Source organism: Gymnodraco acuticeps, unplaced genomic scaffold, assembly GCF_902827175.1.
Source record: "Gymnodraco acuticeps unplaced genomic scaffold, fGymAcu1.1, whole genome shotgun sequence".
Taxonomy (NCBI): Eukaryota; Metazoa; Chordata; class Actinopteri; order Perciformes; family Bathydraconidae; genus Gymnodraco; species Gymnodraco acuticeps.
The window spans coordinates 2825603-2852950 of NW_022992126.1; the positions used below are offsets into that span (position 1 = coordinate 2825603).

At 40.8% G+C, this 27348-nt stretch overlaps 4 protein-coding genes across 5 annotated transcripts; 2 read left to right on the forward strand and 2 right to left on the reverse strand.

The window, feature by feature from the left end:
* Positions 1-5: 5 nt before the first annotated feature.
* Positions 6-2064, reverse strand: LOC117538013 (heme oxygenase-like). Its single transcript, XM_034203497.1, has 6 exons — positions 1962-2064; positions 1747-1803; positions 1248-1359; positions 921-1136; positions 540-812; positions 6-455 (listed from the first exon to the last, which is right to left on the reverse strand). The coding sequence occupies exons 2-6, from the start codon at positions 1794-1796 to the stop codon at positions 264-266; spliced, it is 843 nt and encodes a 280-aa protein (XP_034059388.1). The 5' UTR covers positions 1797-1803; positions 1962-2064; the 3' UTR covers positions 6-263.
* A 6984-nt stretch (positions 2065-9048) lies between these two features.
* LOC117537860 lies at positions 9049-12729 on the forward strand. Its single transcript, XM_034203238.1, has 8 exons — positions 9049-9087; positions 10278-10418; positions 10804-10843; positions 10932-10961; positions 11046-11152; positions 11299-11670; positions 12301-12423; positions 12521-12729. Exons 2-8 carry the CDS (start codon positions 10278-10280, stop codon positions 12563-12565), a joined length of 858 nt encoding a protein of 285 aa, XP_034059129.1. The 5' UTR covers positions 9049-9087; the 3' UTR covers positions 12566-12729.
* Positions 12730-13273: 544 nt separating this feature from the next.
* Positions 13274-19627, forward strand: LOC117537859. 2 transcript variants are annotated; one of them, XM_034203236.1, is made up of 8 exons: positions 13275-13977; positions 14829-15160; positions 15288-15398; positions 15959-16081; positions 16647-17010; positions 17138-17197; positions 17329-17642; positions 17805-19627. In XM_034203236.1, the coding sequence occupies exons 2-8, from the start codon at positions 14831-14833 to the stop codon at positions 19335-19337; spliced, it is 2835 nt and encodes a 944-aa protein (XP_034059127.1). In that variant the 5' UTR covers positions 13275-13977; positions 14829-14830; the 3' UTR covers positions 19338-19627. The 2 variants fall into 2 exon arrangements, with proteins under 2 accessions (XP_034059128.1, XP_034059127.1); XM_034203237.1 differs by lacking the exon at positions 17138-17197 and having other exon boundaries at positions 13274-13977.
* Positions 19628-22726: 3099 nt separating this feature from the next.
* On the reverse strand, positions 22727-27014 carry lyl1 (LYL1 basic helix-loop-helix family member). Its single transcript, XM_034203464.1, has 4 exons — positions 26804-27014; positions 26178-26631; positions 24746-24843; positions 22727-24133 (listed from the first exon to the last, which is right to left on the reverse strand). The coding sequence occupies exons 1-4, from the start codon at positions 27012-27014 to the stop codon at positions 23607-23609; spliced, it is 1290 nt and encodes a 429-aa protein (XP_034059355.1). The 3' UTR covers positions 22727-23606.
* Between the last annotated feature and the right edge of the window lie 334 nt (positions 27015-27348).

Below are 27348 nucleotides of genomic sequence, written 5' to 3' on the forward strand. Positions count from 1 at the left end.
GAATGTACTTTGTCAAAAGGTTTTATTAAAAAGGTTCCATATTTACTGTGTTGAAAGCACACGTATTGCACATTTAGTTAACATTGGATTAAAGTCTTGGACGGAAAATAGAATCAAAACATCATTACACATAACATCTTAAACCTGGTTCACAGTGAAATTACAAAATATTTACATTATTCTTTTCATTTACAAGAGTTTTAAATCTTACGATCTTTTCATAGCCTTACAGTAACAGCAACAGACAAACAAAGTATTTCTTTTTATGCATCTTCTCTAAAAGCATAAAGTCCTATACTGACTGTGGCCAGAGCCACAAACAGCCCCATTACCATCCTGAACAGTGGGGCAGTTTTGCCGATAAGAATCTGGAGTGTGTTCACTGATTGTGTTGAACAAGTCTGCAGCTTCTGTTCAGGGACGGTCAGCAGCATCTTCTGCAAATCATCAAAAACCTGTAAAACGAAAACAAGAAGGTCAATCAGCTGCTTCTGGCTTACTGAACAGGGTCAAAGGTTAGTCCTGTAAGTTCTCCCTACCTGAATGTTTAACTCGAACGCCCTGACAGCCTCCTCCAGCATGCCGTTCCTCTCCTCCTCCGTCAGCTCCACGCTGTTCATCCGGCTGCGATACAGTTGTTTGAACAGGGTGGGGTTGGACACGCCAGGGAAGGCGAAAAAGGACAGGCCCTCGCTGCTCTTCAGCCCCATGGACTTCTGGGCGATTCGACCCAGGACCTGCCCTCCAGACAGGTCACCTAGGTACCGAGTGTAAGCATGGGCCACAAGAAATACAGGGTTTTCTTTACCAATCTGAAAAAAAACAAGGATGAGAGTTGTTTTATCAAGGAGTAAAAAGATGTATTGTTTGTGTGTGGTATTTACATACATATTGTATGTATTTGATACAATGGAACATACTTGTCTGAGTCTGTGGCAGTATCTTTTAGTGGCTGCAGGGACAACGATCTTCTCTCTCCAGTCCCGGCCGTAGAAGTACTCCAGGTCTTTTGCGATGGCGTCCAGTCTGGCCAGTTCAGTGGGGAAGTAAATGGGTGCGACACCAGGGTGGTTGGAGTTCCTGTCCATCTCTTCCTCCAAGGTCTGGTACACCTCGTACAGCGAGCACAGGAGGAGCTGAAAAAGAGAATATGGTTTCAAGACAAACAGTAGCAAGTAGCCTACCATACAATAAGGTATGAATAAAAAGTTAAATCATCTTATACAAATAGTTTTAAATGTTGTTACCTTGTACTGTGCTAGGGTGACTTGTCCCCTCATGAAGCTCATCATCAGTTCAGTTTTTTCTGCCCTGGTGTGGATTTCCATGGTCACCTTTTTTATTTGTTCTGACAGATCCCTGCGAACAGAAAATGGTTAAGAGAGGAAGGTAGACATAAGTGTAAAGACTGTATGGGACTCCAAAGTACAGACTATTTTCATTCTGGCTATAAACTGAAAAATGAGTGCACCCATAGATGTTTATCTGATACATGTTCTCTACTGTAGCTGATAAAACTTTACAGCATAGAGTCAGCACATACTAAACTAGAATCATACTGTTAAACCCTGCAGCACTAATGCAGATAACATTATCCAATCTCAGTGCAATTTCTTAATTTATTTATTAGAAATGTTGACAGTTTTACATCGGTAATAATGATTATGAATATTGCAATGCGTGATAGTGAAATATGCATATAGAATATATTTAGAGATACAATGAATCAGAGCAGCTCATCCTCACCTGTCAGTCATCTGCTCTGCTGTTGTCTGAGATTTCTTCTCTTGCTCCATTTTGTCTCTGAAAAAAGTTCAGATGTCAAAAAAGTGCTTTTGCAGGTCTTCTTTTGATATGTCACCAACAATATATATGGGTTTAAGAGGTATAAAACATCTGCATAAGCTTATTACATTCAAAGTATGGCTAAAACAGCATTGTATGCAATGTCCTTTACTCACCAGTTCTGATTCAGTTCTGTAGGTCTGGATGTGTCCACAGTGGTTCTCTGTTTGCTCTCTATGTGAAGCCTGCAGTACAGTTCGTGATCTGTGTGCCTTTAGTCTTCTCTCCCTTTTATACAATCCTCCTCTGACTCCTCCCTCCGGCAGCTGAATGAAAACAGGACCTTTGAGTCTCAAAACATCAGCTAAACATGATATGGCAACTTCAGCAAAAAACAGTAGGAGGGACTGAGAGTTAACATGATGCAGCAACTTTGATGGCAAAAGGGGAACGTTTTGAGGGAGGGACTTGAGCCTGAGTAGGAAGTTTTAGCAATGCCCTGGAAAACCAGAGGGAGGGAGGGTTGAGAGCTAAACATGACAGTGCAGCTTTGACATTCCAAAGTTGGTACACACTGGAGGAGGAGCCGACTCTAAACATGACTGTGTGTGAGATTCTAAAGCCAGGCCGAGGAAGTGTTGAAACAGTGACTAATAAATAGAGATAAAAAAACAATCACATGATTGTATCCAGAACACACACCAACGGTTTTCAGTTCATCTGAAAAATGAACAAGTTTAACCACTTTAGTAGATCACTGATAAGCCTATCGAGGTTCATATGAAAAGTAAAAATATAGGTAGAACAATAGGCAATAGTGAGAAAGTAGCAGTGTACTTTCAAACAGTGGAGGCTGCTGCACGTATAGGCCTATTCAATTAGTAAACATGTTATGGGGGAAAATGCTGCATTCTATTATTTAGTTCACACTTTTTTCAAAAACTGCCTGCCACTTTCAATGTATTGCATAATCTATAAGTAAGTACAGACACAAGTTAAGAGGGATTAACCCCAACTGTCGTCGTCAGGGCCGCCCCTCCCTACACGCAGATCACGCAGACTGCGTGGGGCCTCACCTCGTGGAGGGGGGCCTCACCTCGTGGAGGGAGCCTCATCATATAACTGCGTGGGGCCACAAGTTGGCCAGGGGCGGCCCTGGTTGTCGTGCACAATGAAATTGATTATGGCCAAGTTTGAGTACCTAGATCTTTATCTGGTGAAGCACCACTGTTGATTGGTGAAGAAAAATGGCAACAAGTTGAATTTATAATATCGTTATGCATATGTAGCCTATGTTATTGCCATTAAACAATAAGCCAAAGTACAACATGTTGTAGGCCTATGCAATAAAAAAAATACGAGCAATCCAATTCTACGGAAATAATTAACACTATAGGACCCTACACATATAAGGCCTATGAACAATATGAACAGAAGTCTAGTACAGTATGCTGTAAGCAGATTTATTGGGAAGGATTTTGAATCTGGCTGCAGGGATTTGCTCCCATTCATCGCTTCAGTTATTGGTAATGTTGTCTTCTTTGTAGTCCTGGATATGGTGTAGTGCTGAGTCAATGGGGAATACATTGCAAGCTATTATAATACTTAGACCTAATATGGTGTCTTTGAGTTAATTTCACTAATTATCATTGCATTATTTAGCAATAAGATTTCCCTTTATCTGAAATAAGACAAACCACAACAAATTGTTTTAAACTAAAAGTTCACAGTGGGGACACTAGGCTACTAAGTAGTCTACTCACATAAGACACGTTTTTGTTTTTTTAAAAGATCTTAGTAAGTGTTACTTTAAAATAGTGAATCTTTATTCTTGAGCATAACCTACTATTTCAAGTGGATAATGTTAATTTAAGAAAATGTCGCAGAACTGTAGATGACAGTGTTTCTGCTCTCAGCCAGCTGCAGCAATACTAATTGTTAATCTATTTACTTCCTCTCTGCCCAGTCTTAACCCTTGTGTTATGTTCACATTTCGCACCCTTTGGTAATGTTCGGGTCAAATTGACCCGGGACATATTTCAGGGTTTAAAAAAAATACAGAACTAAATTCAACATGCACAATTCCTTATATATATATATATATATTGTCTTTAACTCATTCCCCAACAATATAAATGAAATATATGATTAGTTTTTGATAATACTCTTTGCTGGATCAAATGTAACAATGGAAGTGTCCATCGTTTTTTGTGATAACAATTTAATTTATGTTAAAAAAAATACACTGTAATAAAAACTAAGTTTACATTTTGCTCATGCTTTTCTAGGACAAATGTAAATGAACAATTTTTTCATTAATGTTTATTATTTTTAATCTGTCATATAATAATCAAAGCCCTGAAGGAAATAAAGCAATTTATCAGCAATTGGAACACAAGAACCACATCCAAAAGTATTTGGCTGTGAAATATAGAGGGAATGAAACATCCATATAAATTACATAGAACAGATATAAACACAAAGCAAATAAAAACAATTAACAGTCACTATTCGTAAAATACAGTAATATATTGATGAAGTGACGCTGCAGAACATCATGTGAGTCAATGGGCAAGACCGTTTAGGAAACACATGATGTACAGAACTTCTTCGTGTGTATAGCACAGATGTACTTGTTGCAGTTGCTGCATGTAGTCTGTGTCTTTGAGTCCTTTGAGGGTCCACAGACCTGGGGGTCTTCCAGAAGCTGACTGTGGGGGTCTTCTTGCGGCTGGCTGTGGGGGTCCTTCAGCGGCTGGCTGTGGGGGTCTTCCAGCAGCTGGCTCTGAGTCAAGTTCATCTTCCAATTTGCTGTCAAATTCTGAGTTTACCTCCACATTATCCTCATCTTCAGAAATGTCTTCCTGTTCCACTTCACCGTGTTCTTCTAATGCATTCCACTCACTCTCATCCATTATTAGCTCCAAGGCTCTGAGCAGAATATCTTTTGGCCATTTTGCTGGTAGATAATTGTAGTTCTGCACTACACTGTAATGTGAGGTTATGTCTCTGTTTAGTCCCTCCTCCGGCGTGCAGGTGCGAGGGGGACAGTGCGAGAACATTTTAAAATGTTTATACATTTCTGGAAGATCTAAAATGTTTATAATGTTCTAGGATAGTTTTGTGTACACACTACAAAGGGTAGATCAAGGGAAAACAGGATCAAACAGCTTCCCTGTGCATACGATTGTGTGTGTGTGTGTGTGTGTGTGTGTGTGTGTGTGTGTGTGTGTGTGTGTGTGTGTGTGTGTGTGTGTGTGTGTGTGTGTGTGTGTGTGTGTGTGTGTGTGTGTGTGTGTGTGTGTGTGTGTGTGTGTGTGTGTGTGTGTGTGTGTGTATGTATGTATGTGTGTGTGTGTGTCTTTAGTTTGTGTGTTTCTGTGTGTTTTTCTCTGTCTGTCTGTCCTGGTATTGTATCCGGGTCAGATTGACCCGAACCTCTTATGAAGGACATGAATGGGGGTGGGCATTTTTTCACAAGTGGAACAAAATTAAAACAATTCCACATGTCCTTCACAATAAATAAGCCCCGGCCATTGAGTTTCAGGTTGAACGAAAATATCCTTATATTTTTTTTTATTCATTGAAAATGGAAATATATGGGATTAGTTTTGTATCATAAAGATAAAGCAACACTTTATCAGAATAAAGCAAAACTATGAGTTTAAAAGAAAAAAAAAAACGAAGTCAAGCAAAATAAAATAAATTTCAAAATAAAACTATAAATTGCAAACAAATCATGTGTGTAATCATGTAAACTATGAGTATGTTTTCTTTGTTTTAACATAGGTTTGTGTTTGCAGTTCTTGTTTCTTCTTTCTCAATGATCAGACTTTTGCTCTCGCTGCAGCTTTCTCTTTTGCGCTCCCTCATTTTTTGTTTGAGATTTTGACACAAACATCCCAGGTGGGCGGGACTTTCAGGAGTGTGTCCCCATTGGTTACTCAGTTTTTGAGTGACAGCCCACTACACCACATATCATACAGTGCAACTCATGCAGCAAACTCCGGAGTCCACTCGGCCACGTAGTGTCGGTGCCTCCTGGGGAGTTTCATGACCATATCGGACTTATTTTATGGATTGCTGTGCATTATACTTGTGATGTGTAGTTTATACTTTGTTCCAACTTTAAATATTTTAATACCTGAACACACTGCTGCTGTAAAAATAATTTCCCAATTTGGGATTGATAAAGTGTCTGTCTGTTTATTTATTTTATAGATTAAAAAAACACATCTATGTATTTTCAAGCTAAAGGTGATGCACAATATAAACTGTATACTATTATTTTTTCAAACACATGTTACATTTCAAAAGCATATATTGCTGTTTAGGACAAACAATTAAAGACTGCTTTAATTTAACAAATTCTACAATATAAAAGTGGCAGATTTGCTTTATTAAACAGACCAGACCTAGGTTGCATACCAACACAATTAGGAACATGCTCACATCTTACTATGTTGGTCTGAAGAGCTGAAGCATTCATACACAATGGATAACAACGGTGTTGTCTCATTCTATATCCTGTGAGAAAATGATATACATTTAGCATTACAAATTCGACATACTATTCCTGAGGAAGATCTGAATAATCAACAGATTTGAATGGAATCTCTAACATTTTCATGTAGAATAAAGACAAAAGAGTGATTATACAAATTATATTTATTGAAATTTGAACCAGAAGATGAAGTCTCAAAGAACGTTTTAAATAAAAGGACATAAAACAAAAAGGTGGATAATAATTAAATGTATATGTAAAGGCATTTGGTCAAATGAAATGACACTGAGCCAGTGATAACAACAACGCCCAGCGTGGATGAAGATGGTGCAGGTCTTTCTTCATGCCCCCCCTCCGTGCTGTCCCCTCAGAGGAAGTGGGAAAACGGGATAAGACTCTGGACGCCACGCAGTCTCAATGATCCACACTGTTAATATGAGAGGAAAATAAATGTTTTAGGAAATGAAAAATATGAAGTTAACAAATAAAACACAGCTCAGGGGCAGTCATGGACGGTAGGTTTTCCTACAAAGTTAAGTCAGCCTCCATTGATTTTCATATCAAATTAGCGTGTTAATAAAATAAACTATCATGGCTTATACTTGCATATCTAAACAGAATCATGAAAGCCTGTTGGTAGAGTCAGGCACACGAGTCCGTTTAAGTGTGTGCGCAGGTGTCTGAACGCTCACTCACTGCTAGCTATGTAGCTAACGGCCCGTCTACACTACAGGCATAACAAAATCTTGAAGCTGGGCGTGTCTGAGGCTTGGCGATTTCTCGCGCCCAAGGCGACCAACAACCAATCAGGAATCTCCTGCAATAGCAATGTTAAAACGAAGTAAACTGGATATACAATCCCCAAACAGGCGAAAACCTACCAGTTTCATCCACTGTCTCTGCCACCTCCCTCCATGCCTTGCTCCTCCGGTTTGTATCCCGGTAGATGAACAGAGACTGATCATACAGCACCGGGTGATTCACTACCGCTATAATGAATTTTCCCTCCATTTTTTTGAATATGAGGAAATGACCTGCGTCCCAGCATACACGCGGTTTGATTGGCTAGCGCTTGTACTGGCGGGGTTTGCATAAACGGGATTTGATTGGCTGATGCCAGCTTCGAAAGCATCGGGAGCATCAAAAGTTGAACATTGCTCAACTTTTGATGCTCACGATGCTTGCAAAGCCATGCTCCGCTCCCCACAATGCAGTTCGGCGAAGATTCAAAATCTTCTACGTCACCCCATTCAAGTGAATGGGCGAAGCGTTGAAAGCATTTTTCGATGCCTGTAGTGTAGACGGGCCGAGGCTACTTATGGCGCGTTTCCACTGCAGGCCTCGCTCGGTTTGGTTAGGCCTTATTAGGCCCGGCTCACTTTAATGCTGCACTTCCATTACAGTTTAGGAACTGGGGTAGTTACTATAGTAACGTAGTGTAGGCGGAGCCGTGACGTCATCTTCAGTGAGAGCCCCAGAAAAACAACACAGCCGTTAGCTCTTAGCACTCAGAGCTCTTCATATCTGTTCAGAAACTAGACAAAAGTTAAACAAGTACAAACCACAGACTGCCTGTGTCATGGCGAATACAGTCGCTGGTTTATTTATGTCTGTATAGGCCGTTGTTGTGAGTGTGGACGGTCGGAGCATATATAACGTTAGCTTAGCCAAGCTCCATTTAGAAAACACGCATTTTAAAGGGTTTTTCGCCTGCCGTCTGTCTGCAGACTTGTCAAAGCATTAATTCATGGTTTTTACTAACCGGTATCAGTATGTTGTTACTTCGGCATCATTTTGAAACGTGTATTACAATTAAATCACGGTCAAATATGTTTATCTTGTTGTAGTTGTAGCTCCCTTGCCAGCGATTCTCTCTAGTTTAACATACTCAGCCCGACTCAGCCTGGTTGTTCCTGGCCCTAGAACCACGATTTTATGGGGCCAGAAAAACTGTGAATTAGGACCCGCTAGCCGGTACTAGGCCAAGTGGAAACGCAATCAAAAACGGGCCCCGCACGGCTCGGCACGCTTTAAAGCGAGTTACCCGCTGCAGTGGAAACGCGCCATTAGCTTGCATTGTTATGGATCTAAGGTAGCAAAAGCTAACTTTCATAGCACAGCTTTACTTCTCACTTACCACAATAAAGAAACAGACCGTATAGTACAGCACAAACAACACAAATGATCAATACTTGCATATATTTTCACTTGTAGTATTATAATAATTGAAATGCTGGTTCTTCTGGGGGTGTTCCATCCACGCTCAGCTACCGCACCGCAGCTTCCTGCACTGTACAATCGTTGGAGGACTGGGCTGTCACTCAAAAACTGAGTAGCCAATGGGGACGCACCCCGGAAAGTCCCGCCCCCCTGGGAGGTTTGTGTCAGAATCTCAAACAAAAAATCAGGGAGCGCAAAAGAGAAAGCTGCAGCGAGAGCAAAAGTCTGATCATTGAGAAAGAACAAACAAGAACTGCAAACAAAAACCTATGTTAAAACAAAGAAAAAATACTTGTAATTTACATGATTACACAAATGATTTGTTTGCAACTTATAGTTTTATTTTTGTATTTTATTTTGCTTGACTCAGTTTTTTTTTTCTTTTAAACTCATAGTTTTGCTTTATTCTGATAAAGTGTTGCTTTATCTTTATGATACAAAACTAATCCCATAGAAGGGTCAATTTGACCCGAACACCACACAAGGGTTAACATGAATCAGCAGAAGAGCGGGTGATGTACTAAACGTGAGTCATCAGATGTGTTCCTGCTTGTGTTCGGAGCTTTGACCTACTTGGAGTTGAGTCAATTAGTCACACCGGGACTATCGACGGAAAAATATAGCCCAAATTCAAGGTTTTGCTTTAAATTGTTAGCTACATGTTAGCTCGTTTTAGTCAACCAACTTTATCATACACCAGCAGTCTCCCGAAATAACCTTAGCTTTTAGCTGTCGTTAACTTAAACCTGGAAACGTCGACAACAGATTTTAAACAAGGCGTTGAACACCATTTATCCGTGTGTTTTTATTTGTTTAAATACTTACTCAACATGTTGGAAATAGTGATATTTGGGTCGGAGCAGACCCGTGACTTCAACAGTTATTGTTGCTTGTTTTCTACACTAGCAACTCCGTGGTACCACAAATCAGTAGCATCAGCTAGCCATTCTCCTCTACTTTGCTCATGGCATGGCATGACTATAGATCAGAGGTGGAGGAAGTACTCATATCTTGTAGACTACTTAAGTAAAGTAGATCAACCAGAGTGTAGGCATTCTCTGTCACTAGCAACAGTACTGCATTCAAAATCTTACTTGAGTAAAAGAACAAACTATTTACCATCAAAATATAATTAAAGTAGCCTACCAAAGGTAAAAGTAGTTAATATGCTGATTGGTCAATTTTACAATTAAATATTTTATATGTTTGGATTATAATTATTGATGCAATAATGCTTTTATCACAGCTAGTAAATGTGCAGGTAGTTTTAATGACTTTGTATAGGGTAGCTTGTGGATTTATTCAAGGTGTTAGTGAAGTCTTGTTTAAAAAAAAAAGAAGTGTTTTCATATCATTAATCCACATCTGCAAAAAAACTAAAGGTATAAAAGAATGGTGGCGTAAAAGTACACTATTTACCTCTGAATTGTAGTGGGTAGAAGAACGAAGTAGCAAAAATATTCATATACTCAAGTGTAACTAGTATCTCGAAATTGTACTTGATAACATTACTTGAGTACATTTACTTAGTTACTTTACACCACTGCCATACACTTATCAAGTCACATGAATATAGCTTAATGTTAATGATTCATTCACTTGCCAAGTGCAGTGCCCTTCTTTTAGCAAAAACACACTTATTTTACTCATGCTGAGTTAATTATTTTTCAAGTAACACTTAATTCTTCTTTCAATCACAACTGGAGACCCAACTCAACTTTAATATTACTGCTCTTGTACACTGCTGTTCCCTCTCATGTATGTGCAGATGGATGGAGAAGCAAGCCCAATGAGTGGAGGCAGCCAGAGAGCGGATAAACGATCCTACAAAGACTTGAAGATTGATGTGGAGGAAATGGAGGAACAATATTTGGATTTTGAGGAATCAAGCAACAAGAAGCTTCACGAGGTAAACTCTGGGGCTTGGTTGGTAGTTAGAAGAAAGTTTAAAAAAATGTATGTTATGTTATGATTAGGGATGTGACAAATAGTGCCTGTAATATATTCTGAAACAGTCTCTTGGCATATGTTGTTGATGTGTTTGCATCAATAGCCTAGTTCTTGCTTTGTTTGAATGCAATGTCCAAGATTTGTCCTTAATTTTTAACTCTGAACTCTTTGTGGCTGCTTGTTTTAATGCTTTTTTGTACACACTTTGAAACGGTTATCTTTTATAATGCACAAAATTAATTAAATATATGAATGATTAAAAAGTTATCCCTTTTTTATTTCTGTATGTTGTGCCTATTTATTAATTATTCTTGTGTGATAGCTTAATTATTCAACTTTTACAGGAACCAGGAGGCTTGATAAACAAGATATGCAAACACTCTGGTAAGGTGCTTTGTGCATTCCCCTTGTGTCAACTGTGTTGATTTCAAAAGAGAGTATTTCTGTGTTAACTCTGTTAAATCCCTCGCAGCTATGATACAGTATGTTTCAGTGATAAATGGTGAGCAGATTTAGACTTAAAACACTTTTTCCTATCAGATGATCATAGTAAAATCTTATTGCATAAATACTTGACATATTGCAGGTAATAGTAGAGTTGAGCCGGAACTTCTTGAAGCAGAGTCCTCTGGCTTCCTCCCTGCTTATCCAGTCTGTATGTCAGGAGACCGCTGGGAGAAAAGAGGAGAAGAGGTGAGAGAACAGATGACATTAAATACATTTCACAATTTGTTCTATTCCAGAATATCCAAGTTGTTGCATTCATGCTGCACAGCAGAGGGCAGTGTTGATCATGTCATTATCCTTTATGTTTATTTCTAAGTTTCTGTTTTTCCCAGGCAAGTCCCATCTCCCTGTTGGAGTACTGGGTGTACCCAGATAACCAGCACCACAGGGCGCTCTGTCCTGTAAGCAGGACAATCGCTCCAGTAACCCACAGGCCTCGCCCCGTCATATCTGCTCTCAGTCCAGTAACAGCCATCGCTCCTAAAGTGAGCTCCGTTGTTAATCCTATGGTTTCCAGCCCTGTTACTGACACCTGTAGTCCCAGCAGTTCCATGTGCAGTCCCACCAGTTCAGCCTGGGACTCTCTCAGATCCACTTCCAGGAGCCCTGGCTGCTCGGACCAGGATCCTGTCAGCGCTGCAGCTCACCTACACCTGTTGGGAGAGTCCTTGTCCCTGATTGGACTCCATCTTCAGGAGACAAATGTGAGTAGATTCAGTTTAGAAAAAACATATTTTTCTATTAAATCCTGGTCTGGGATGCTTTTATAGAGTGATTTAACATTACTGAAGTGCTGCCTCATGCACCTACTGTGTTGCATGTTCTACAAGCAGCAAAGATTAGTGGATACAACTCACTTTCAATTGGTTATGTTGTTGTTACAAACATGTGTGACCATATGTTTGCTGGAGCAGAAACATATACCAAAATATTAAAATAATACTGATTGGTTGTGAGTCCCACATGGTCCTTTTAACTTGAGTACATTATAACAAAATAGTTTGTGTTGCACATGCATACTAGTTGTTCATTTATACAACATTTAATCTACATACAATAGAAACGTAAGCTGCAGGCCAAAATGAAATGACATATGTTTATAGTTTGAGCAGTCTCTGAATATCTTTGTTTCTGTTATTGTGGTTTCTAAAAATAAACATTATATAAATAATGTTGAGAATGCAATCTTAGAATTTTATTTTTGTAACAAACATGATTCTCTAGTGTGTGTGTCATTAATTTGTTCACACATAAACGGACTACAAAATCACAAAGGGTAGGTTTCACAAAGCTGCATCAAAGGACCATAATTGTTTTTCTTTTTCTCTATGTAGAAATTGGTGAGCATGTCGAGTAGCTTATCTCTGCTCTTGGACTCTCTGCTGTGTGCCCTGGCTCCTCTGATCTGCCTCAGCGCACAGATACCGGAGCTGAGGAGCTGCACCCAACACACACTGGTGAGAGATGCAGCCCCTTAACAGTGCACACATACTGTACACTATATTTATGTACATGAGTGAAAATGAGACATTGGTTTTCATTATTTTTTCTAAGGCTTCCACTCTGGAAAACATTGCCTATTTGATGCCCGGGTTGTGAGGGACAATGAAGAACACACTATAGCAGCATGTTCTAATATGCTATTACACTCAATGCGCTAATGGGCTAAGACCATTTGTTTTCAGTGTTAAACAATTGTTCCTTTCATTACGAATATGCAAACTAACTTTGTTTGTTCAATTAAAAGATGTGTATGAAGATAATATTTGAATGTTTTATTTTTCATAGAAGCAACCTTTTGACACATAATTCAAATCAGTTGATCAGGCGCCACATAGGTTGACTATACATTCTGATAAATGTTGTTTGATTTCTACTCGAATATAAAAGTTGGAAAAAGTGCGAAATGTTCACCGAAACTTTGCATACTGCAACATTCCCAAATAACAAATCACAAACTAAATGCAGTATGTGCCTAGAGAGTGATGTCATTGTTATGTTAATGAACAGTGGTGTTAAAGGTGGGGTAGGTAATTTTGGAGAAACCAGCTCGAGTGTGCTAGAATTTGAAAATACACAGCCGGAAAAAATCAGCCACTTCCTTACAGAGCCCCTCCTCCAACACACGAACGCGCACATGACCAATGAGGGCACGAGATAAGTTTGTGCACAGATGGAAGGCTGACAGGCAGGTAGGCCATCCAGTTATTTTAGCCGGGCCGGCTAAAATGATTGGTCGTGCTTTTTACAACGCTACGGCTTCCACAGGTGACATTTTTGTATGGATGTTTTGTCAAAGCACTTAAGATATTCATTGCTATCGGGATGTTAAGAGCATTCCATGGAATATAACAACAAGTGTATCTCGAGCCGGTTTCTCAAACTTACCCCACCTTTTAAAGTAATGGCATATGAAAATGTTATTGTAAGACAGTTTTATAATTGGCTCTATCTACATGTATGGGTGAGATCTGTCTATAATGACACCTTAGACAAGCAGACTGAGTTACTTGTTGATTTACTCTGACTTTAATGCGTTGTCAACTTGTCATGTTTGCCTGTGACATGCCCTCAGTCCTGACAACAGCAGCATCTCATAATATGTACAGGCATATATTAGCAGGTATTTACCTTAACGACTAACACCTGAAGGACATGCTGGTACATAGGTGTGGCAGATAAAACTAAGGTAGAATGATTCACATATCCTCTGCCCCAACTTGGTATGCTAAGCCGCCTGCAGACAAAGAAACCTGTTGTACATGAAGAAAATATACTTATGAGTGTGTTCATGTGTTCATGTGCATGTGTTAAAAATTGGGAGTGGTCAGACAGGTTCCTCCCAGAGACTGCACATTTCACCTGCGTAGGCAGATTTGAGTTGTCAGCTTGATGTCGACATGTCCTGAATCTGTATGGATGAGAGACATTATTCAGTGACGATACTGAACAAACGGAGCTCACAGAGAAGACGATACATGAACACAGCTTGAAACTCCTCAGACGATTGAGTAAGTATGTTTGTTATTGTTTAAATAATACATCTGTTTACTAAACTGACTACTAGTTTTATGAATATTAAAAGCTTAAACTGAAATAGCAAAATATAGATTATTAGTGATTATGCAAATGGCTGTCAGTGTTTGAATAGACAAACAGCTTTTTAGGCTGTTTACCTTCACTATAAGTTGAATTACAAGTTTGAATTTAGTGCTTAATATGTACAGTGCTGTTGATGTTATACTGCATTAATGTGTGTTGTCATAGTGAAGTTTCCATGGTTTACAGTGCAATCCTCATCATTGTGTGCGTTTGTAAGCTGATATGATTTGTATTTGCTTCTCAGTCCACAGATAAAGGTCCAGGTAGAATGTAGTTTGACAGGATTGGCAAGGTGTGGTGTATCTGAGCTAAAAATAAATGCAATTTGGAAAAGAAAAACAGTGAAATGAAAGCTTGAGTAAAAAACCCCAAAACTCAAGTTTCCTTGTTCCTGATAATTAATGCGCAACAGGAGAGCATGAGTAAATATGTAAGAGAGAAATGTGATGCTTCAAGGAAACTAAATGAAAGTCAGCATTCTTTTTAGAACAGTGACTCATCCCGTCCACATAGGATGCCAGATCAGATTATCTACATCCTACCCAACCTGTCTGATTATGGTTTTTTTGTTTTATTTGCATACGGTTAAAATGGTTTCCTCTTTAGAAAAAAGACAAGCATTTTGGCAAAAGCCACATTTGTGAACACACACTACCACAACACACCTTTGCTATAGGATTGTAGCTTTGTACCAAATAATACTAACAGTAATCTTTACATCGATATGGCACATTTGACCTCTTCTCCTCTCTTTTTCCAGCCATGAGTGAACACTTGAGAAGGAGCTACATGTCCTCTTCCCCAGAGCTGAGACTTGTTCTATTGGGAAACATTGGATGTGGAAAGACGTCTTCAGCTGACACCATCCTGGGTCAGCTGTCCCACATCTTGCCCAGTGCCTCGCGGACCTGCCAGGTGCGGAAGGGCACGTCTGAGGGCAGGACTGTGACTCTGGTGGAGGCGCCGAGATGGTACTGGAACGGCGAAAAGATGGAGGAGAGCGTCAGGCAGGAGACGGCCAGAGCGATGTCGCTATTAGCATCCGGCCCGCATGCTTTTCTGCTGCTGGTGCCGGTTCACCAGTTCACAGAGGTTGGTTGTCTCTGCTTTCACTTTCTCATTAGCAATGCAGTTATCAATGTCATCTTTTTGGTAGTTTTAAAAGTAAAAGACATGCTTGTTTATGTTCTTTTCTTTTATCTTTCCCTGCTGTTCCCAGATGGAGAGTTGTGTGCCTGCAGAGCTGAAAGAGTTGTTTGGGGCGGAGGTGATGGAACACACTCTGGTCCTGCTGACCTGTGGGGACTACTTGATGGGAAAAACAGAGCAGGTATTTCAGTTGTTCACTTTATTTAATTTAGTATTAATGTTACTTATAGCAATTCAACATTACAGTAACGAATGAACTATAATCAGTGATAATAATATATGTTTTTCTCAAATGGGACATCTTTTAATTCTTCAAGTAATTTCTACTTTTAAGTAAGATTTTAAATGCTGTGCTTTCAGAGTATTTTTATATTTTGGTATTACTACTTGTTTTTAAGTTAGATATCTGAGTACTTCTTTCACCACTGCTCTGTGGTGTGTTGATATATACTTTTCAAGTCCTATTCCTTTTGGTATTTTTAAAACACGTATACATGTTTGTACCTGTACATTTTTTAATGAGGTTGCCAGTCTTGTAAAAGATTAACAAAATGATCCCTCTAAACTTTTCAGGGAAGCTTTTGTAAACACATTTTAAATGATGACACATGGTTTTGTTTAAATACTTAGAACAGCTGGAACTTCTGCCTCTCCTTTAGACATCCTTGCAGTAGATCTTCACCCTTCACTGTGTACAACGTGGATTAATCTACCGATTGCAAATCTTAATTTGTTTTACAGGAATACCTGCAGAAAGAACACCCAGGCCTCAGGCAGATAATCGAGGACTGTGGGGGGAGGTACCATGTCATCAATAATCGTAAGCGACAGAACAGGGAGCAGGTCTGCGAGCTGCTGGAGAAGGTGAGACGTCACAGAGATACGATTAACAAAACAACATCAAGAGTAGAGATTCACACCGTTTCAGTTAACTTCAAAACATGTTATTCTGCCAGCACTAATACAGGAACAGCCACATATTATAGGAATCAAATACTTCTGTATTTCTACTGACTATGGTAGTTTTCTTACCATTTTTAGCCTCACAAGTCTAGTTTGAGTGTATTAGAAAACCCCTGAAATGAGGTGCAACACATCTTTTCTGTTTTAAATCTTCACAGGGAAATTCAGTTTTTTGCATACTGCACGTGGTAAAGCTCTTTGTTTTATTTGTGTTGACGGAGAAGGGACTGTCTGTGCCTGCATGGTTTTCCCAGCAACGCCCTGTTTCACACTCATACTTTCACACCGAGGTGTAGTCGAGACAGTACTAATAATAAGGCTGACTATGTCGTAACTTTGACAGACATGGGAATTAATTGCACAATGGATAAAACTGAGAATTATAAAATGTAACTCTGTAATGTGAGTATTAGTTGTGAGTTTGTGGACATTTTCTAAATGTATTTCCAATTTGTTTATGTAACAGGTGGAACAAATTGTGACAAAAAATGGGGTATACTACATGAAAACAGACCAGGAGAGCGAGATGGAGAAACGAGTGCAAGACAGAAAGCAAGAACTTTACAGAGCTCAAAGGGAGGAGAGAAGAGAGACCGTTGTTTCAACGCAGAGCCCAAACACAGAAACTCGGAGGAGTGTCGACCGAGGAGAGGAGCACAGCATCGCCTTGGAGAGGAGGAGGAGAGAAGAGAGGGATGAGATGGACAGAAGTGTGACTGTGAGCCAAAGATCGAACAGGCTTCATTCAACTCCAGCACCAGAGCACCAGCCATATTCAGAGCCGCAGGATGACAGACAGAGGAGGACGCCCAGTTTCAGACTAAATGCAGGTAAATGTATACATTTTTATTCCCACATATTTTCTACAGTACATATCGATATCATGTTAAAGAAAAAGAGGAAGAAAAAAGGATGTGAGCACGAAAAGGACTCATATTTACTGTTTTTCCTCTGTAGATGGAGCTATACTCTCACAAGTGTCTGAGGTTAAATCAACTCCGAAAGTGGTCACTACTTGTGAGTGACAAGACCTCACTGTGTCGCATTATGTCACTTAAAACTGCACTCCTATGATGTTGGATATTAAAATAATTATTGTAATTTTAACCAACCATATTTAATTCCAAATGTAATCTGAATGTTTTCAGTTCACCAAAGGATTAACAGCTTTGAAGAAAGATCTCCTGAGGAATCCCCGACCTTCTCTACTCCTGCATCCGTCTTCGCCTCTTCCCCCTCCTCACCAACCTTTGCCTCCTCTCCCACCTCATTGCCCTCATCCTCCTCATTGCCCTCATCCTCTCGAGAGCTGCGTCTGGTGCTGCTCGGGCGATCTGGAGCCGGCAAGAGTGCAGCTGGCAACAAAATACTGGGGAGACAGGAGTTTGAGTCGCGCCCCGAAAGCCTCACAGCAATCACTCAGCAGTGTGAGAAAAAGAAGGCACTGGTTGAAGGAAGACAGGTTAGTTATTAAGATTGAGAAGATTTGCTTGAATGTTTTAATGTTCCTATCACTCATCCCATCCATGTGGCATTGCTCCCAAATCTAACCTTTGACATTTTCTATTTTGTTTCATTCAAAACATTTAATTGGGCTTATTTCCAACTCTCCTCTCTCCTGCAGGTGGCGCTGGTGGACACCCCAGACTGGTTCAACTCAGAGCAGAGTCCAGATGAGGTGCGAGCACAGATCTCTTCCTGTGTTGCTTTGTCCAGTCCCGGTCCCCATGCCTTCCTGCTGTGTGTCCCCTTAGACCTGCCTGCAAAGACCGAGCTGAAGGCTATCGAGGCCCTCGAGAATATTTTCGGCCCAGACGCCATCCAGAGACACACTGTGCTTCTCTTTACTTACGCAGATAAACTGAAGGAGAGCGGGAAGGCAGGAAATAGCAGCGTCGAGACATACATCGCTGGTCAGCGGGAGGATTTGTTGAAGCTTGTGGAGAAATGCGGGGACAGGTTTCACGTGATGGAGACGGGAGGAGGTGGGAGGGACAGCAGAAATGTTGCAGAGCTGCTGGAGAAGGTGGAGCAGACAGTCAGGGAAAGTGGAGGACAGTGCTATTCCCATCCTGCTTTTCAGGAGGCGGAGAACAGAGTGAGGCAGCGACAGGTTGAATTAGCAAAGGAGAGAAGGAGGGGAAAACTAGAGCCAGAAGGACAGCTGAACTCTGAAGGGCAGGTGCTTTATTCCTACATGCAGCCTGTGGCCGAGGCAGATGAAGAAGTGAGAGAGGATGAGATTGAGAAAACAAGGGATGAGGCAGAGTTAAATGTGAGCTCAATGAATATTGAGAGCCTTCCTCCTATCACGCTTTCCACCATCTCCCCTTCACTCCTCCACTCCATTATGGAAACAATGGGGTCTAATGCAAAGCTGTTACCCAAACTGTTTGCAGATAGCTCTGAGTGGGTCGGTGAGGGAGCAAAGAAGGTGAAAGCTAGTCCGGCGTGGGGGACAGTCGGCACTAGAGCACTAAATGTCCAGAAGATGGTGGCTGATAGCTCTATGTGGGATAAGGTAGGAGCTGGTGCTGGACATGTGTCCAAGCTTATAGGATATAGAGTTCCCAAGGTAGTGGTGGACGGTTCTGCATGGGTGGGATCTGGAGCAAAAGCAGCAGCAGCTAGTCCAATGTGGGAGAAAGTTGGTGCAGGGGCCAAACAAATGGGGAGTGGGATTGGAACCGGGGCAAAAAGTTTGGCGAAGAGTCCGATGTGGGGAAAAGTAGGATCTGGAGCTAAACTGATGGCTGAAAGCTCGGCGCTAGTTGGAGCTCGATTCGGTGTCGGTGCAAAGAAGGTGGCACAGAGTCCAGTGTGGGGGAAGGTGGGCTCTGGGGCGAAAGCCGGTGTCAAAATGGTGGCAGAGAGCTCAGTATGGGAGAAAATTGGGAAAACTGCTAAACAGGTGCCTGTGATGGTCATAGTGGGCGCATTGCTGGGTCTGGTGCTCGGTGTGTTTTTGGGGCGTGTTATTGGCGGAGCTGTCGGGGCAGCAGCTGGAGCTGGGGTTAGTGAGGTGGTCAGACGCAAATTTGGCAATAAAAGCACGTTAGAAAAGACAGATGAAGCTGCACAAAATGCGAAGAGAACAGTGAACAACAGCATAGATTCTCTGGTAAAACAAGGCGAGAAAGTATTGAAAACTGAATGAAGGCTGAATGGATCCTTGTGTATATATTACATGTAACAAATGAAAAATATATATTAAGCTTAAGTTTCATTCCAGCACTTAATGAATGAAGATTAATGTGACTTTTCTTTAAAGGGTAAATGTGATTCACACTAAATGATGTTCTAGCATTATACATGATTTGGACAAAAATAACTGCTAAAAGGATAATGTTAGTGCACATGATAAGTATTTAGGTGCTTTTCTTGCATGCTTTGTCAATATGTGTCAAAATATGTGAAAGAATAAACTTTAAAATGATTTAATTTGAACTCTGTCTTTATTTGTGTCATTGTAATTATTTGAACTGCAGATTTAAAAAAAAGAAAGAAACATCAATATAAAAGGACAAGTGATCTTACATAAATAAAGCTGGAACGCTCAAGGTGTTACCAGGCCAAAAAGCTTATTTTAGAGACAATTATTTATACCGATGGGATAAAGTAGAATAATTCAATGTATCAAATGAAGATGTGAAAACATGGGTTCAACAAACGAAGTAACTCTTCAAAGAGTTTGCACCAACATTTGATGCTCTGCTGCTTTATAAAGCTTTATTATAATCTTCAACTCTTTGTTTAGCTTAACATTACATTTAATTTAGCTCACGCTTTTACCCAAAGCGACTTCAAATAAGTGCAATAAACCATAAAGATACAAACTCTGTGTGCACTGCAGATTTAATGCAAACAGCTGTTTAGTTTTCTTTTTTAAACTTTGGAAATCCAGTGTACACTTATCCATTTAAGTCCAAATGTATACAGTTAGCAACAAATGGCGCATTTAGTGATAGATACATTGGTGGAGACCACAAGGAAGTAAACAAATGAATATTATATTAGCCAACTTAAAATGTGTTCAGAAACAGGACTCATGACAAATTAATGTTTATGATGCTCTGTACACTGCTGGAAAAACAGTTATCAAATCCGCCATATTCATATGTAATGTATACATGTTATATTGACAACTTGTTTTTGCTGCCACCAAGTGGCCCCATAAAATCCGTTTAAGCAGGTTCGATGCGATTAGAAACACCTTTTGCTACTTTGACAAATGATATGTTTGCTGTGAAAAAGGCCTATAATCACAAGGTTCCACAATTGACCTGTATGAGGACAAGGGGGGAAACGAGAAAAGCTCAATTAATTAACTTGCATAACTGGTAAGTTGTAATCCTTCTGTACATTTGAGATATAAAGCAAACGGAGGCATGTGCCTGTGTTGCGAGCTAGCTTGAGCTAATGCTACTCAGTAGGCTACATTGGCTTTTGTTTATGATGAATTACAAATGTCCAGTAGACAATTCAGCATTAATTGAATACAGATGCAACGGTTTTTTTATGGACCTTAATACTCTTTTTTCCATAGCAGAGATCTAGACATGTCATAGCAGGAAAGTCACAGGTGATACACATTTTGTAAACAATGGCTAATTGGTAGGGATGGCGAGATGAAGCCTTATGAAGCTTTCCAGCCAATTGGTTCGCAAAAGGGTTCATCTCATGAGGCTTCATCATGGGCTTCAGTTGAACACAAACCCTCCTGTTGGTCAAAGTGTGTAAAACAGGCAGATTGGACATCTCAACAGTGTGCTGTATCTCATACCGAGTTCCCAATGAGTAAAGCCTTAGAATAACTCTAAACAACAAACATTAAATCATATCTTCATGTTAACAATATTGTATTTATTACAGTTTAATGATTGTGATTGAAAAGCCTTAGGAGGCTGGTAAACATTGCAAAGAGGGATTTGTATTCCTTAATAATATTCGTAAACTTAACCATGTTGTAGCCTGAGAAAGGCTAAACCATATCAAAGACTACATTTATTAACTAGACACATTTAGCTGTAGCTTTTATAAACAAACAAAAAGACATATTGACCAGTCGTTGAACCAGGGACCCTGCGGATGTGAGTCAACTGCTTTTCCAGCTGAGACACAACACACACACTGAATTTATCTGAAACAACTGGATACTATTTATTCCTGTATTTATTTATTTATGTGTTTATTCCTACATTTATTTATGCTTTTATTTATTTATACTTATGACATGTTCCGACTTAATTCCATCATGTCACCGGGCCCGGGTACAGGAAGGGTAATATCGTTCTTATTATACATCCATGGGTATTATGAGCGTTGTGGTTCAACCGATCTAAAGCACTTTCTGAAGCAGTGGTATTGAGGGGCAGGCTCGATACAAGCTTCACAAAAAGCTTCGGGGATGACTCGACACACGCTCCAAAGCCTCGGCGCAATACGTAACATCACTACTAATTGGTGTCCAAGTAAGCAATGCCAGACAGCCAGCAGCCACAATACCAACCATGGCTCAACTAAATGGATTGCAGTCATTTTTATGTTATCAAACCTGTGCATGTCCTGCCATGATGATACAAATGTATTTTATTTAAATAGTTTATTGTTGGTTTATCCTCTAGATAATTAGACCATGATAAAAAGAAAACAAGTGTGTGCAATTGCAGAATATGGCAGTACCCCTTTATAATGTGTGACCCCTGCCTCACTCTGAAATCCTCTGTGGTTTCACAATGCAGCGGGACGAGGCAGACCAGCCTGGCACGGGCAGAGGCAGCTGTAGCAGTGTTGTGAAAGCAGCTCATCCTGTTGTGTGACCCTGAAACCGGGTGTGCAGGGGTTCCCAGAGCATCCTGGTAGCTGTTTTTTTGTGTGTTTCTTCTCCCATGCAATGTTTGCCACCCCACACGTACAACACCCATCAAAACAGACGTACGCAAACTCAGCCACCACCCCTCCTCCAGGAAACTCGTTGGCCGTCAATGAGACAGCACTAACTGTAGGCCTTTCCGGGCCATTTGGTTGAGCCGAGCGCCACTGCACAGCTGCACCTCACCCCCAAACTTATGCAACCCCCCACACTACCACCACCACCATCAAGCTGAACCCAATCTCTAACCGCATCCCACATCCACACTGACCTTCCTCACACAACCGCACTCCTATAATTGTTGCTGTTGCAAAATTATTCTGCAACTTTATTGCTTGCACACACACACACACACACACACACTGATGCACAAACACATCAAATATGGTGGAATGTAAATAGGCAAATGTACTTAGCATATTCTACTTATCTAAAATGTAAAACTCCAGCACTGCTTAAGACAACAATTAAAGAATTGTGTTTTTTATTATTTTCAGGGCTCTATAGTAAAACCATTTAAAAAGATTTGTATGGCTACCTTGTTGAAAGTACTGTAATGAATCTGTCATTATGGTGAAAAGCACAAACAAACAAGGAGTTTGCCCCTGACTATTCAGCCCTTATTGTGTAACATGTGCTGACAAATATTACACGTTATTGTTTAAAAATGAGCATTCACGTTTACACTTGTTTATTTCAGAACCCAACCCAATAGCAACTGAGATTTAATTGTGCTGAACTCTTTGAGGATACGCAAATGTTCCCAAAACCTTTTGACAAACATGGGAAAAACATTTGTAATGTTGAGAAATCTTGCTGACACAGAGCAGTCTTTGTAATGCAATAAGAGGATGTCAAATAAGGAACAGCTATCTAAAACACACTTTATTTCTGTCTGGTACAAGTGTTTCACAATGTTGGGGTGGAACCATCTCCGACAATAAGAAAAGCAGGAACATCCAAACGACAAATTTGGTTCATTATTGCATTGTTCGCATGTACATCTCTGCAGGCACATAAGAGTATGTGGCACTCTTAAGTCACTTTAAATCTACTGGGGCAATGCTAATTATATAAATGTTACCAAGGCAGCATTTAGACTAAGAAAACAAAAGATCTGGTTTTCAACCTAAATTCTTTATCTGAGAAAAGATTATTATTTTTGTTACCATGTAGGAATTAAAATCAGACAATATATATTTCCATCACAGTGTTTTGCATAATTCATATATGGTATGGAGCCTCATTGTTTGACAAATTGGGACCTTATTTGGATATGAAACCTTTTAAAGTCTGTTTAAATACTCATTGATGTTTCATGCCCCTCAACCAGCCCCACAGCAGTATTTTCCCAAAACACACACACAATGTTTGCACAACCCTGGAAAAGACATAAAGGCAGTTGAAACAACAAAAATGTCTTAAAATATCCATCTCCCACTTATTTCACTGATTAAAGAGAGTCACGCTTGCTCCTCAAACCCTTTTTGTGTCCGACGATGATTGTGTCCATCAGTCTAACATTCACACCTCTTTGTTGGCTGTATTTTGGCGTCACCGCTCATCGTTTGTGGCTGCCACCATCCTTATCTGACCCTTGACCTTTCCCAGAATGCCATGGGTCACCAAAGAAGTCTTAGCCCCAAAGCTTTCCTCACTGTCCGTGTCGCCATAGCAACTGGATGTTGCTGGGGAGTTAACCATGGCGATGACTGAGTCTGTTGAGTCTCTGTCTCTGTGGACGGTCCCGAGGCGGGCCGACGGCGGCGGGGCATCGTTGGACGGAGGAGGGGTGTTGCACTGAAAAATTATGTTCTGTTTATTATGGTCTGCCACGGTGCTCTCGTCCTCATCATCAGTTGAGTCTCTGCTCTTGTCCTGCGCCTGGTCGTTGAGCAGAGTGACCAAGAAGTTGATGTACTTCACAGCCAGACGCAGGATTTCATTCTTGCTGAGCTTCTTGTCAGGCGGATGTGTGGGAATGAGTTTCCTCAGCTCAGAGAACGCCCCGTTCACGTTCTGCTGTCGCCAGCGCTCGCGGCTGTTGGTGAAGACACGGCGAGCCATCTTCTGGGGCGGGCCTGTTAGACACACATAATCACTGTCTGAGTGTGCAGGGCCTTAAAGGATATAAATAGAAGTTAATACTTATTATTATTATTATTATGATTATTATCAACAAATCACAACAGAAATTGCAAAACTAACAATGAAAATATCTTACTAACAAGTATTGTGTAGCCAAACCCTGATATATCTCAGTTGTCCAAAAACTATAAAAACACATTGATAAGACAAAATGTCACACGGCAAGATCTTAAATTGTTTCCATGAATTTAGGCCTTTTGGTCATTTTTAAGTCAATCATGTATATCCTGTAACTAACTACTGTACCAAATGTGAATTATTCGACCGCTGAAAATAGTCCCCAAACAAATGCAACTGTCTTGTCTTCAGTAGTAGGCTAGAGAGGAGGGGCTGGACCTTATTGCCATTGTTGTTTTTTTTACAAGATTTGTTGATAACAAGGAAAATCCAGAATATCGGCAACGTTTTATTTTAGATACATTGGTGATTAACCTTCTTCATGATGTGAGCAGCAATACAATTTCACACATGTATAGATTCACAAACAGAGACTGGCTGAATCAATACTGATGTCTGATTATCTCTTTGGTCACACAGAAACTCACAGTCATTGATCTCCACCTCATAGTGTGACGAGGGTCTTCGCTTGATCCGGCTGTTATTGATGATCCCATAATTTCCTCCTGAGGGACCCAGGTAAGAGCTAGAGATAAAAACACAGCAACATGTGACATTGTTGAAACTGCATTCACTACCAAGTGCAACTGAATATAGAAAAGGTTTACAATATGAAGTCGATCCAGCGTCCCTTCTCGTTAAAAGAAAGGATAGAGAAATATAAAAGATGTTGGAAGCCATTGCGCTGTGATTATGTTGGTGGCGTTGATTGAGTGTGCATGCAGAGTTTTATCCCAGCCTCATTAAGTATGGTCACTAGCTGATTCTACTTCAGGGGGAGGAAATGAATCAATGCTTCTTGCTACAAACAGATAAGAGAAAAAGTAAGGAGAGGATCTTATTCCCAGACCCCATGACAGATGGTGAGACCTTAGATGTAGAACAAAGTCCCACTTTCTACATTACTGATGTTGCTTTGTTACAGAAAGAAACTGAGGAAAATCGTTTTTTAGTGGTGAAAAGATGAATGGTCGGAGGGCTTTGATAATGTTTGGCCATAAAGAAATCTAAAACTTCAGTTAGCCTTTTGTTGATTCAATTTCTACATTGACTTACAGCAAATGTAGATGTAGAACTCCAAGCATTGTATTTTCAGATTTGGGCGCTAAATGGACACAAAAAACGTTGAGGATGCAACTTTTGTTCACTGACCAAATATCCTGATGAGCAAGTTAAGCGTGAGAAATGTTCGGTCCCTTTATAACAGCACACATCCTGCTGTCAGCTTTGCATAACTGTGCAGCAAAGCCACAATTAATCACAATGGGAAGTCATGAAATTCAGGCAGTTGAGGTTTCATATGAAACAGAAAATTGTTACGACGCAGCATCATCATAGTAACAGTATCAGGTAACATCTCAGGAAAGTATATTTTATTTGATGGTTAAGAGCTCCACATCTGTTTGCATGCTAGATACAATGGAGGTGAATTAGCAGTGGACATACTGTCTTTTATTTAATAAACTGCATGATTTTGAGTTACATTTAACTATATTTCATAGTTCAGGCATAGGAGGAGAATTATTCAACTAGTCATTAAACTGACATTTCCACTTACAAGATTATTTAATACACATTCTCCTTATTACATGTGGATGTTGATATCAGTGCTATCTTCTAATGCTGTGGTTCCCAACCTTGGTTCCAGAGAGATGGATATAAGAAGAGGATAACATCTAAATGTTAACTGTTAACAAAGACATGAAAAAAAAGTAGATGTTCTTATTTTTCACCTTTTTTTTCTTAAAGAAAGCTTTGCTTCTTTAATTCTCAAAAATGATTCAAATGAAACCACCTGAAAAACATTTCCATTAAGCAAAATGGTTTCATATGGATTCATCTATTCAAGCCATTTCTCACCTGGCGAAGAAGGGGTGTGCAGAGAGGTACTGCTGAGGCAGCAAGGGCCCTGGGGAGGGGGCTGAAGGGCCCCCAGAAGAACAGGTCAGCTGACTGCGGCGAAGGTCCCCATGTGGCCTATGTAGGAGGTTGGGAATCGGGTGGAGGGCCGTCAAAGGGGTATTTGGGAGAGGGAGAGGGGGTTTGCTGTGACCAAGGCTGATGACTGGAATGTGTGGAGGAAGAGGTGAGGATGAGGAGGAGGAAATGGAGGACACGGTGGAGGTTGGAGGTGGTAGAGGGCCCGAGGAGGTCTTGAAAGGTGCCGGGAGAAGTGGAGGTGGGGAGGACAGAGTTGGAGACCTGTTGGTCGAAATGGCAGGGGCTGTGGTGCTCTTTGGCCTTCGTCGCTTCTCCTCCTCCTCCTCCCTCCTCCTCCTCCTCCTCCTCCTCCTCCTCCTCCTCCTCCTCCTCCTCCTCCTCCTCTTCCTCCTCCTCCTCCTTCTCCTCGGTCTCCATGACGATGGGCTCAGGTGCAGCAGCTGTATCTGCAGGGCGACTAGTTAATGTTGTTGTGGAAATGGGCGCGTGAATGGAGCCGGAAGAGGGGACATCCGTGTGTCCCGTGTGCCCGTTCTTGTTAGCACTCGAGGGGGCTAAAGTCTGCTGGAGGGGACTGTGCTGCTCTACGGAGACACAGGATGGAGAGGAGGCGGCGGAGGAGGAGGAAGAGGAGGGGCGGCGAGGCAGGTCGGGCGGTGAGGCCGGTGGGCCGGTGGTGTTCATCTTCTCCATCATGGTGCTGAAGTCTCTGGAAGAATCCCTTTCAGCACAGTGTATCTTATGTGTGATAATCATGTGTACAACCTGCAGCTTGTCCTACAGAGAACTTAAACCTCCCCTATGTGTCTTTACTTTATATGTCTTTGTTACACTTTAAGCAGATAATATTATAATATTTAGCTGCTCTACCTCACTAGAAAGGTAGATCTTTCTCTGGCAGACCTGAAATCCATCTGCTGTCTGTCAGAGTCGATTATATTTGCCTTGAATGGAGCTGCAGCTGCCCTCTCACCCAGCCTTATTACCCATCATTCATGCACCTGCTGGCTGTGTGTGAGTAAACGTGAGCTTGTATTAATGCCTTCACTTTAACATTACAGAGGGTGCCACTGAAGCAAATGCTGCAGTC

What these genes read in the sequence shown, in the direction of transcription:
- LOC117537860 (XM_034203238.1), top strand. Translation starts at nt 10,278, where the DNA reads ATGGATGGAGAAGCAAGCCCAATGAGTGGAGGCAGCCAGAGAGCGGAT. An exon ending in CAAGATATGCAAACACTCTG is followed by an intron (nt 10,844 to 10,931) that starts GTAAGGTGCTTT and finishes AATCCCTCGCAG; the next exon opens with CTATGATACAGTATGTTTCA. An exon ending in GTATGTTTCAGTGATAAATG is followed by an intron (nt 10,962 to 11,045) that starts GTGAGCAGATTT and finishes GACATATTGCAG; the next exon opens with GTAATAGTAGAGTTGAGCCG.
- LOC117538013 (XM_034203497.1), bottom strand. Translation starts at nt 1,796, where the DNA reads ATGGAGCAAGAGAAGAAATCTCAGACAACAGCAGAGCAGATGACTGAC. An exon ending in GCAGAGCAGATGACTGACAG is followed by an intron (nt 1,360 to 1,746) that starts GTGAGGATGAGC and finishes TTCTGTTCGCAG; the next exon opens with GGATCTGTCAGAACAAATAA. An exon ending in TCACCCTAGCACAGTACAAG is followed by an intron (nt 1,137 to 1,247) that starts GTAACAACATTT and finishes TCTCTTTTTCAG; the next exon opens with CTCCTCCTGTGCTCGCTGTA.
- lyl1 (XM_034203464.1), bottom strand. Translation starts at nt 27,014, where the DNA reads ATGATTATCACACATAAGATACACTGTGCTGAAAGGGATTCTTCCAGA. An exon ending in GCACACCCCTTCTTCGCCAG is followed by an intron (nt 24,844 to 26,177) that starts GTGAGAAATGGC and finishes TTTTATCTCTAG; the next exon opens with CTCTTACCTGGGTCCCTCAG. An exon ending in TGAGGTGGAGATCAATGACT is followed by an intron (nt 24,134 to 24,745) that starts GTGAGTTTCTGT and finishes TGTGTCTAACAG; the next exon opens with GCCCGCCCCAGAAGATGGCT.
- LOC117537859 (XM_034203236.1), top strand. Translation starts at nt 14,831, where the DNA reads ATGAGTGAACACTTGAGAAGGAGCTACATGTCCTCTTCCCCAGAGCTG. An exon ending in TCTGCGAGCTGCTGGAGAAG is followed by an intron (nt 16,082 to 16,646) that starts GTGAGACGTCAC and finishes TTTATGTAACAG; the next exon opens with GTGGAACAAATTGTGACAAA. An exon ending in CAGTTTCAGACTAAATGCAG is followed by an intron (nt 17,011 to 17,137) that starts GTAAATGTATAC and finishes TTTCCTCTGTAG; the next exon opens with ATGGAGCTATACTCTCACAA.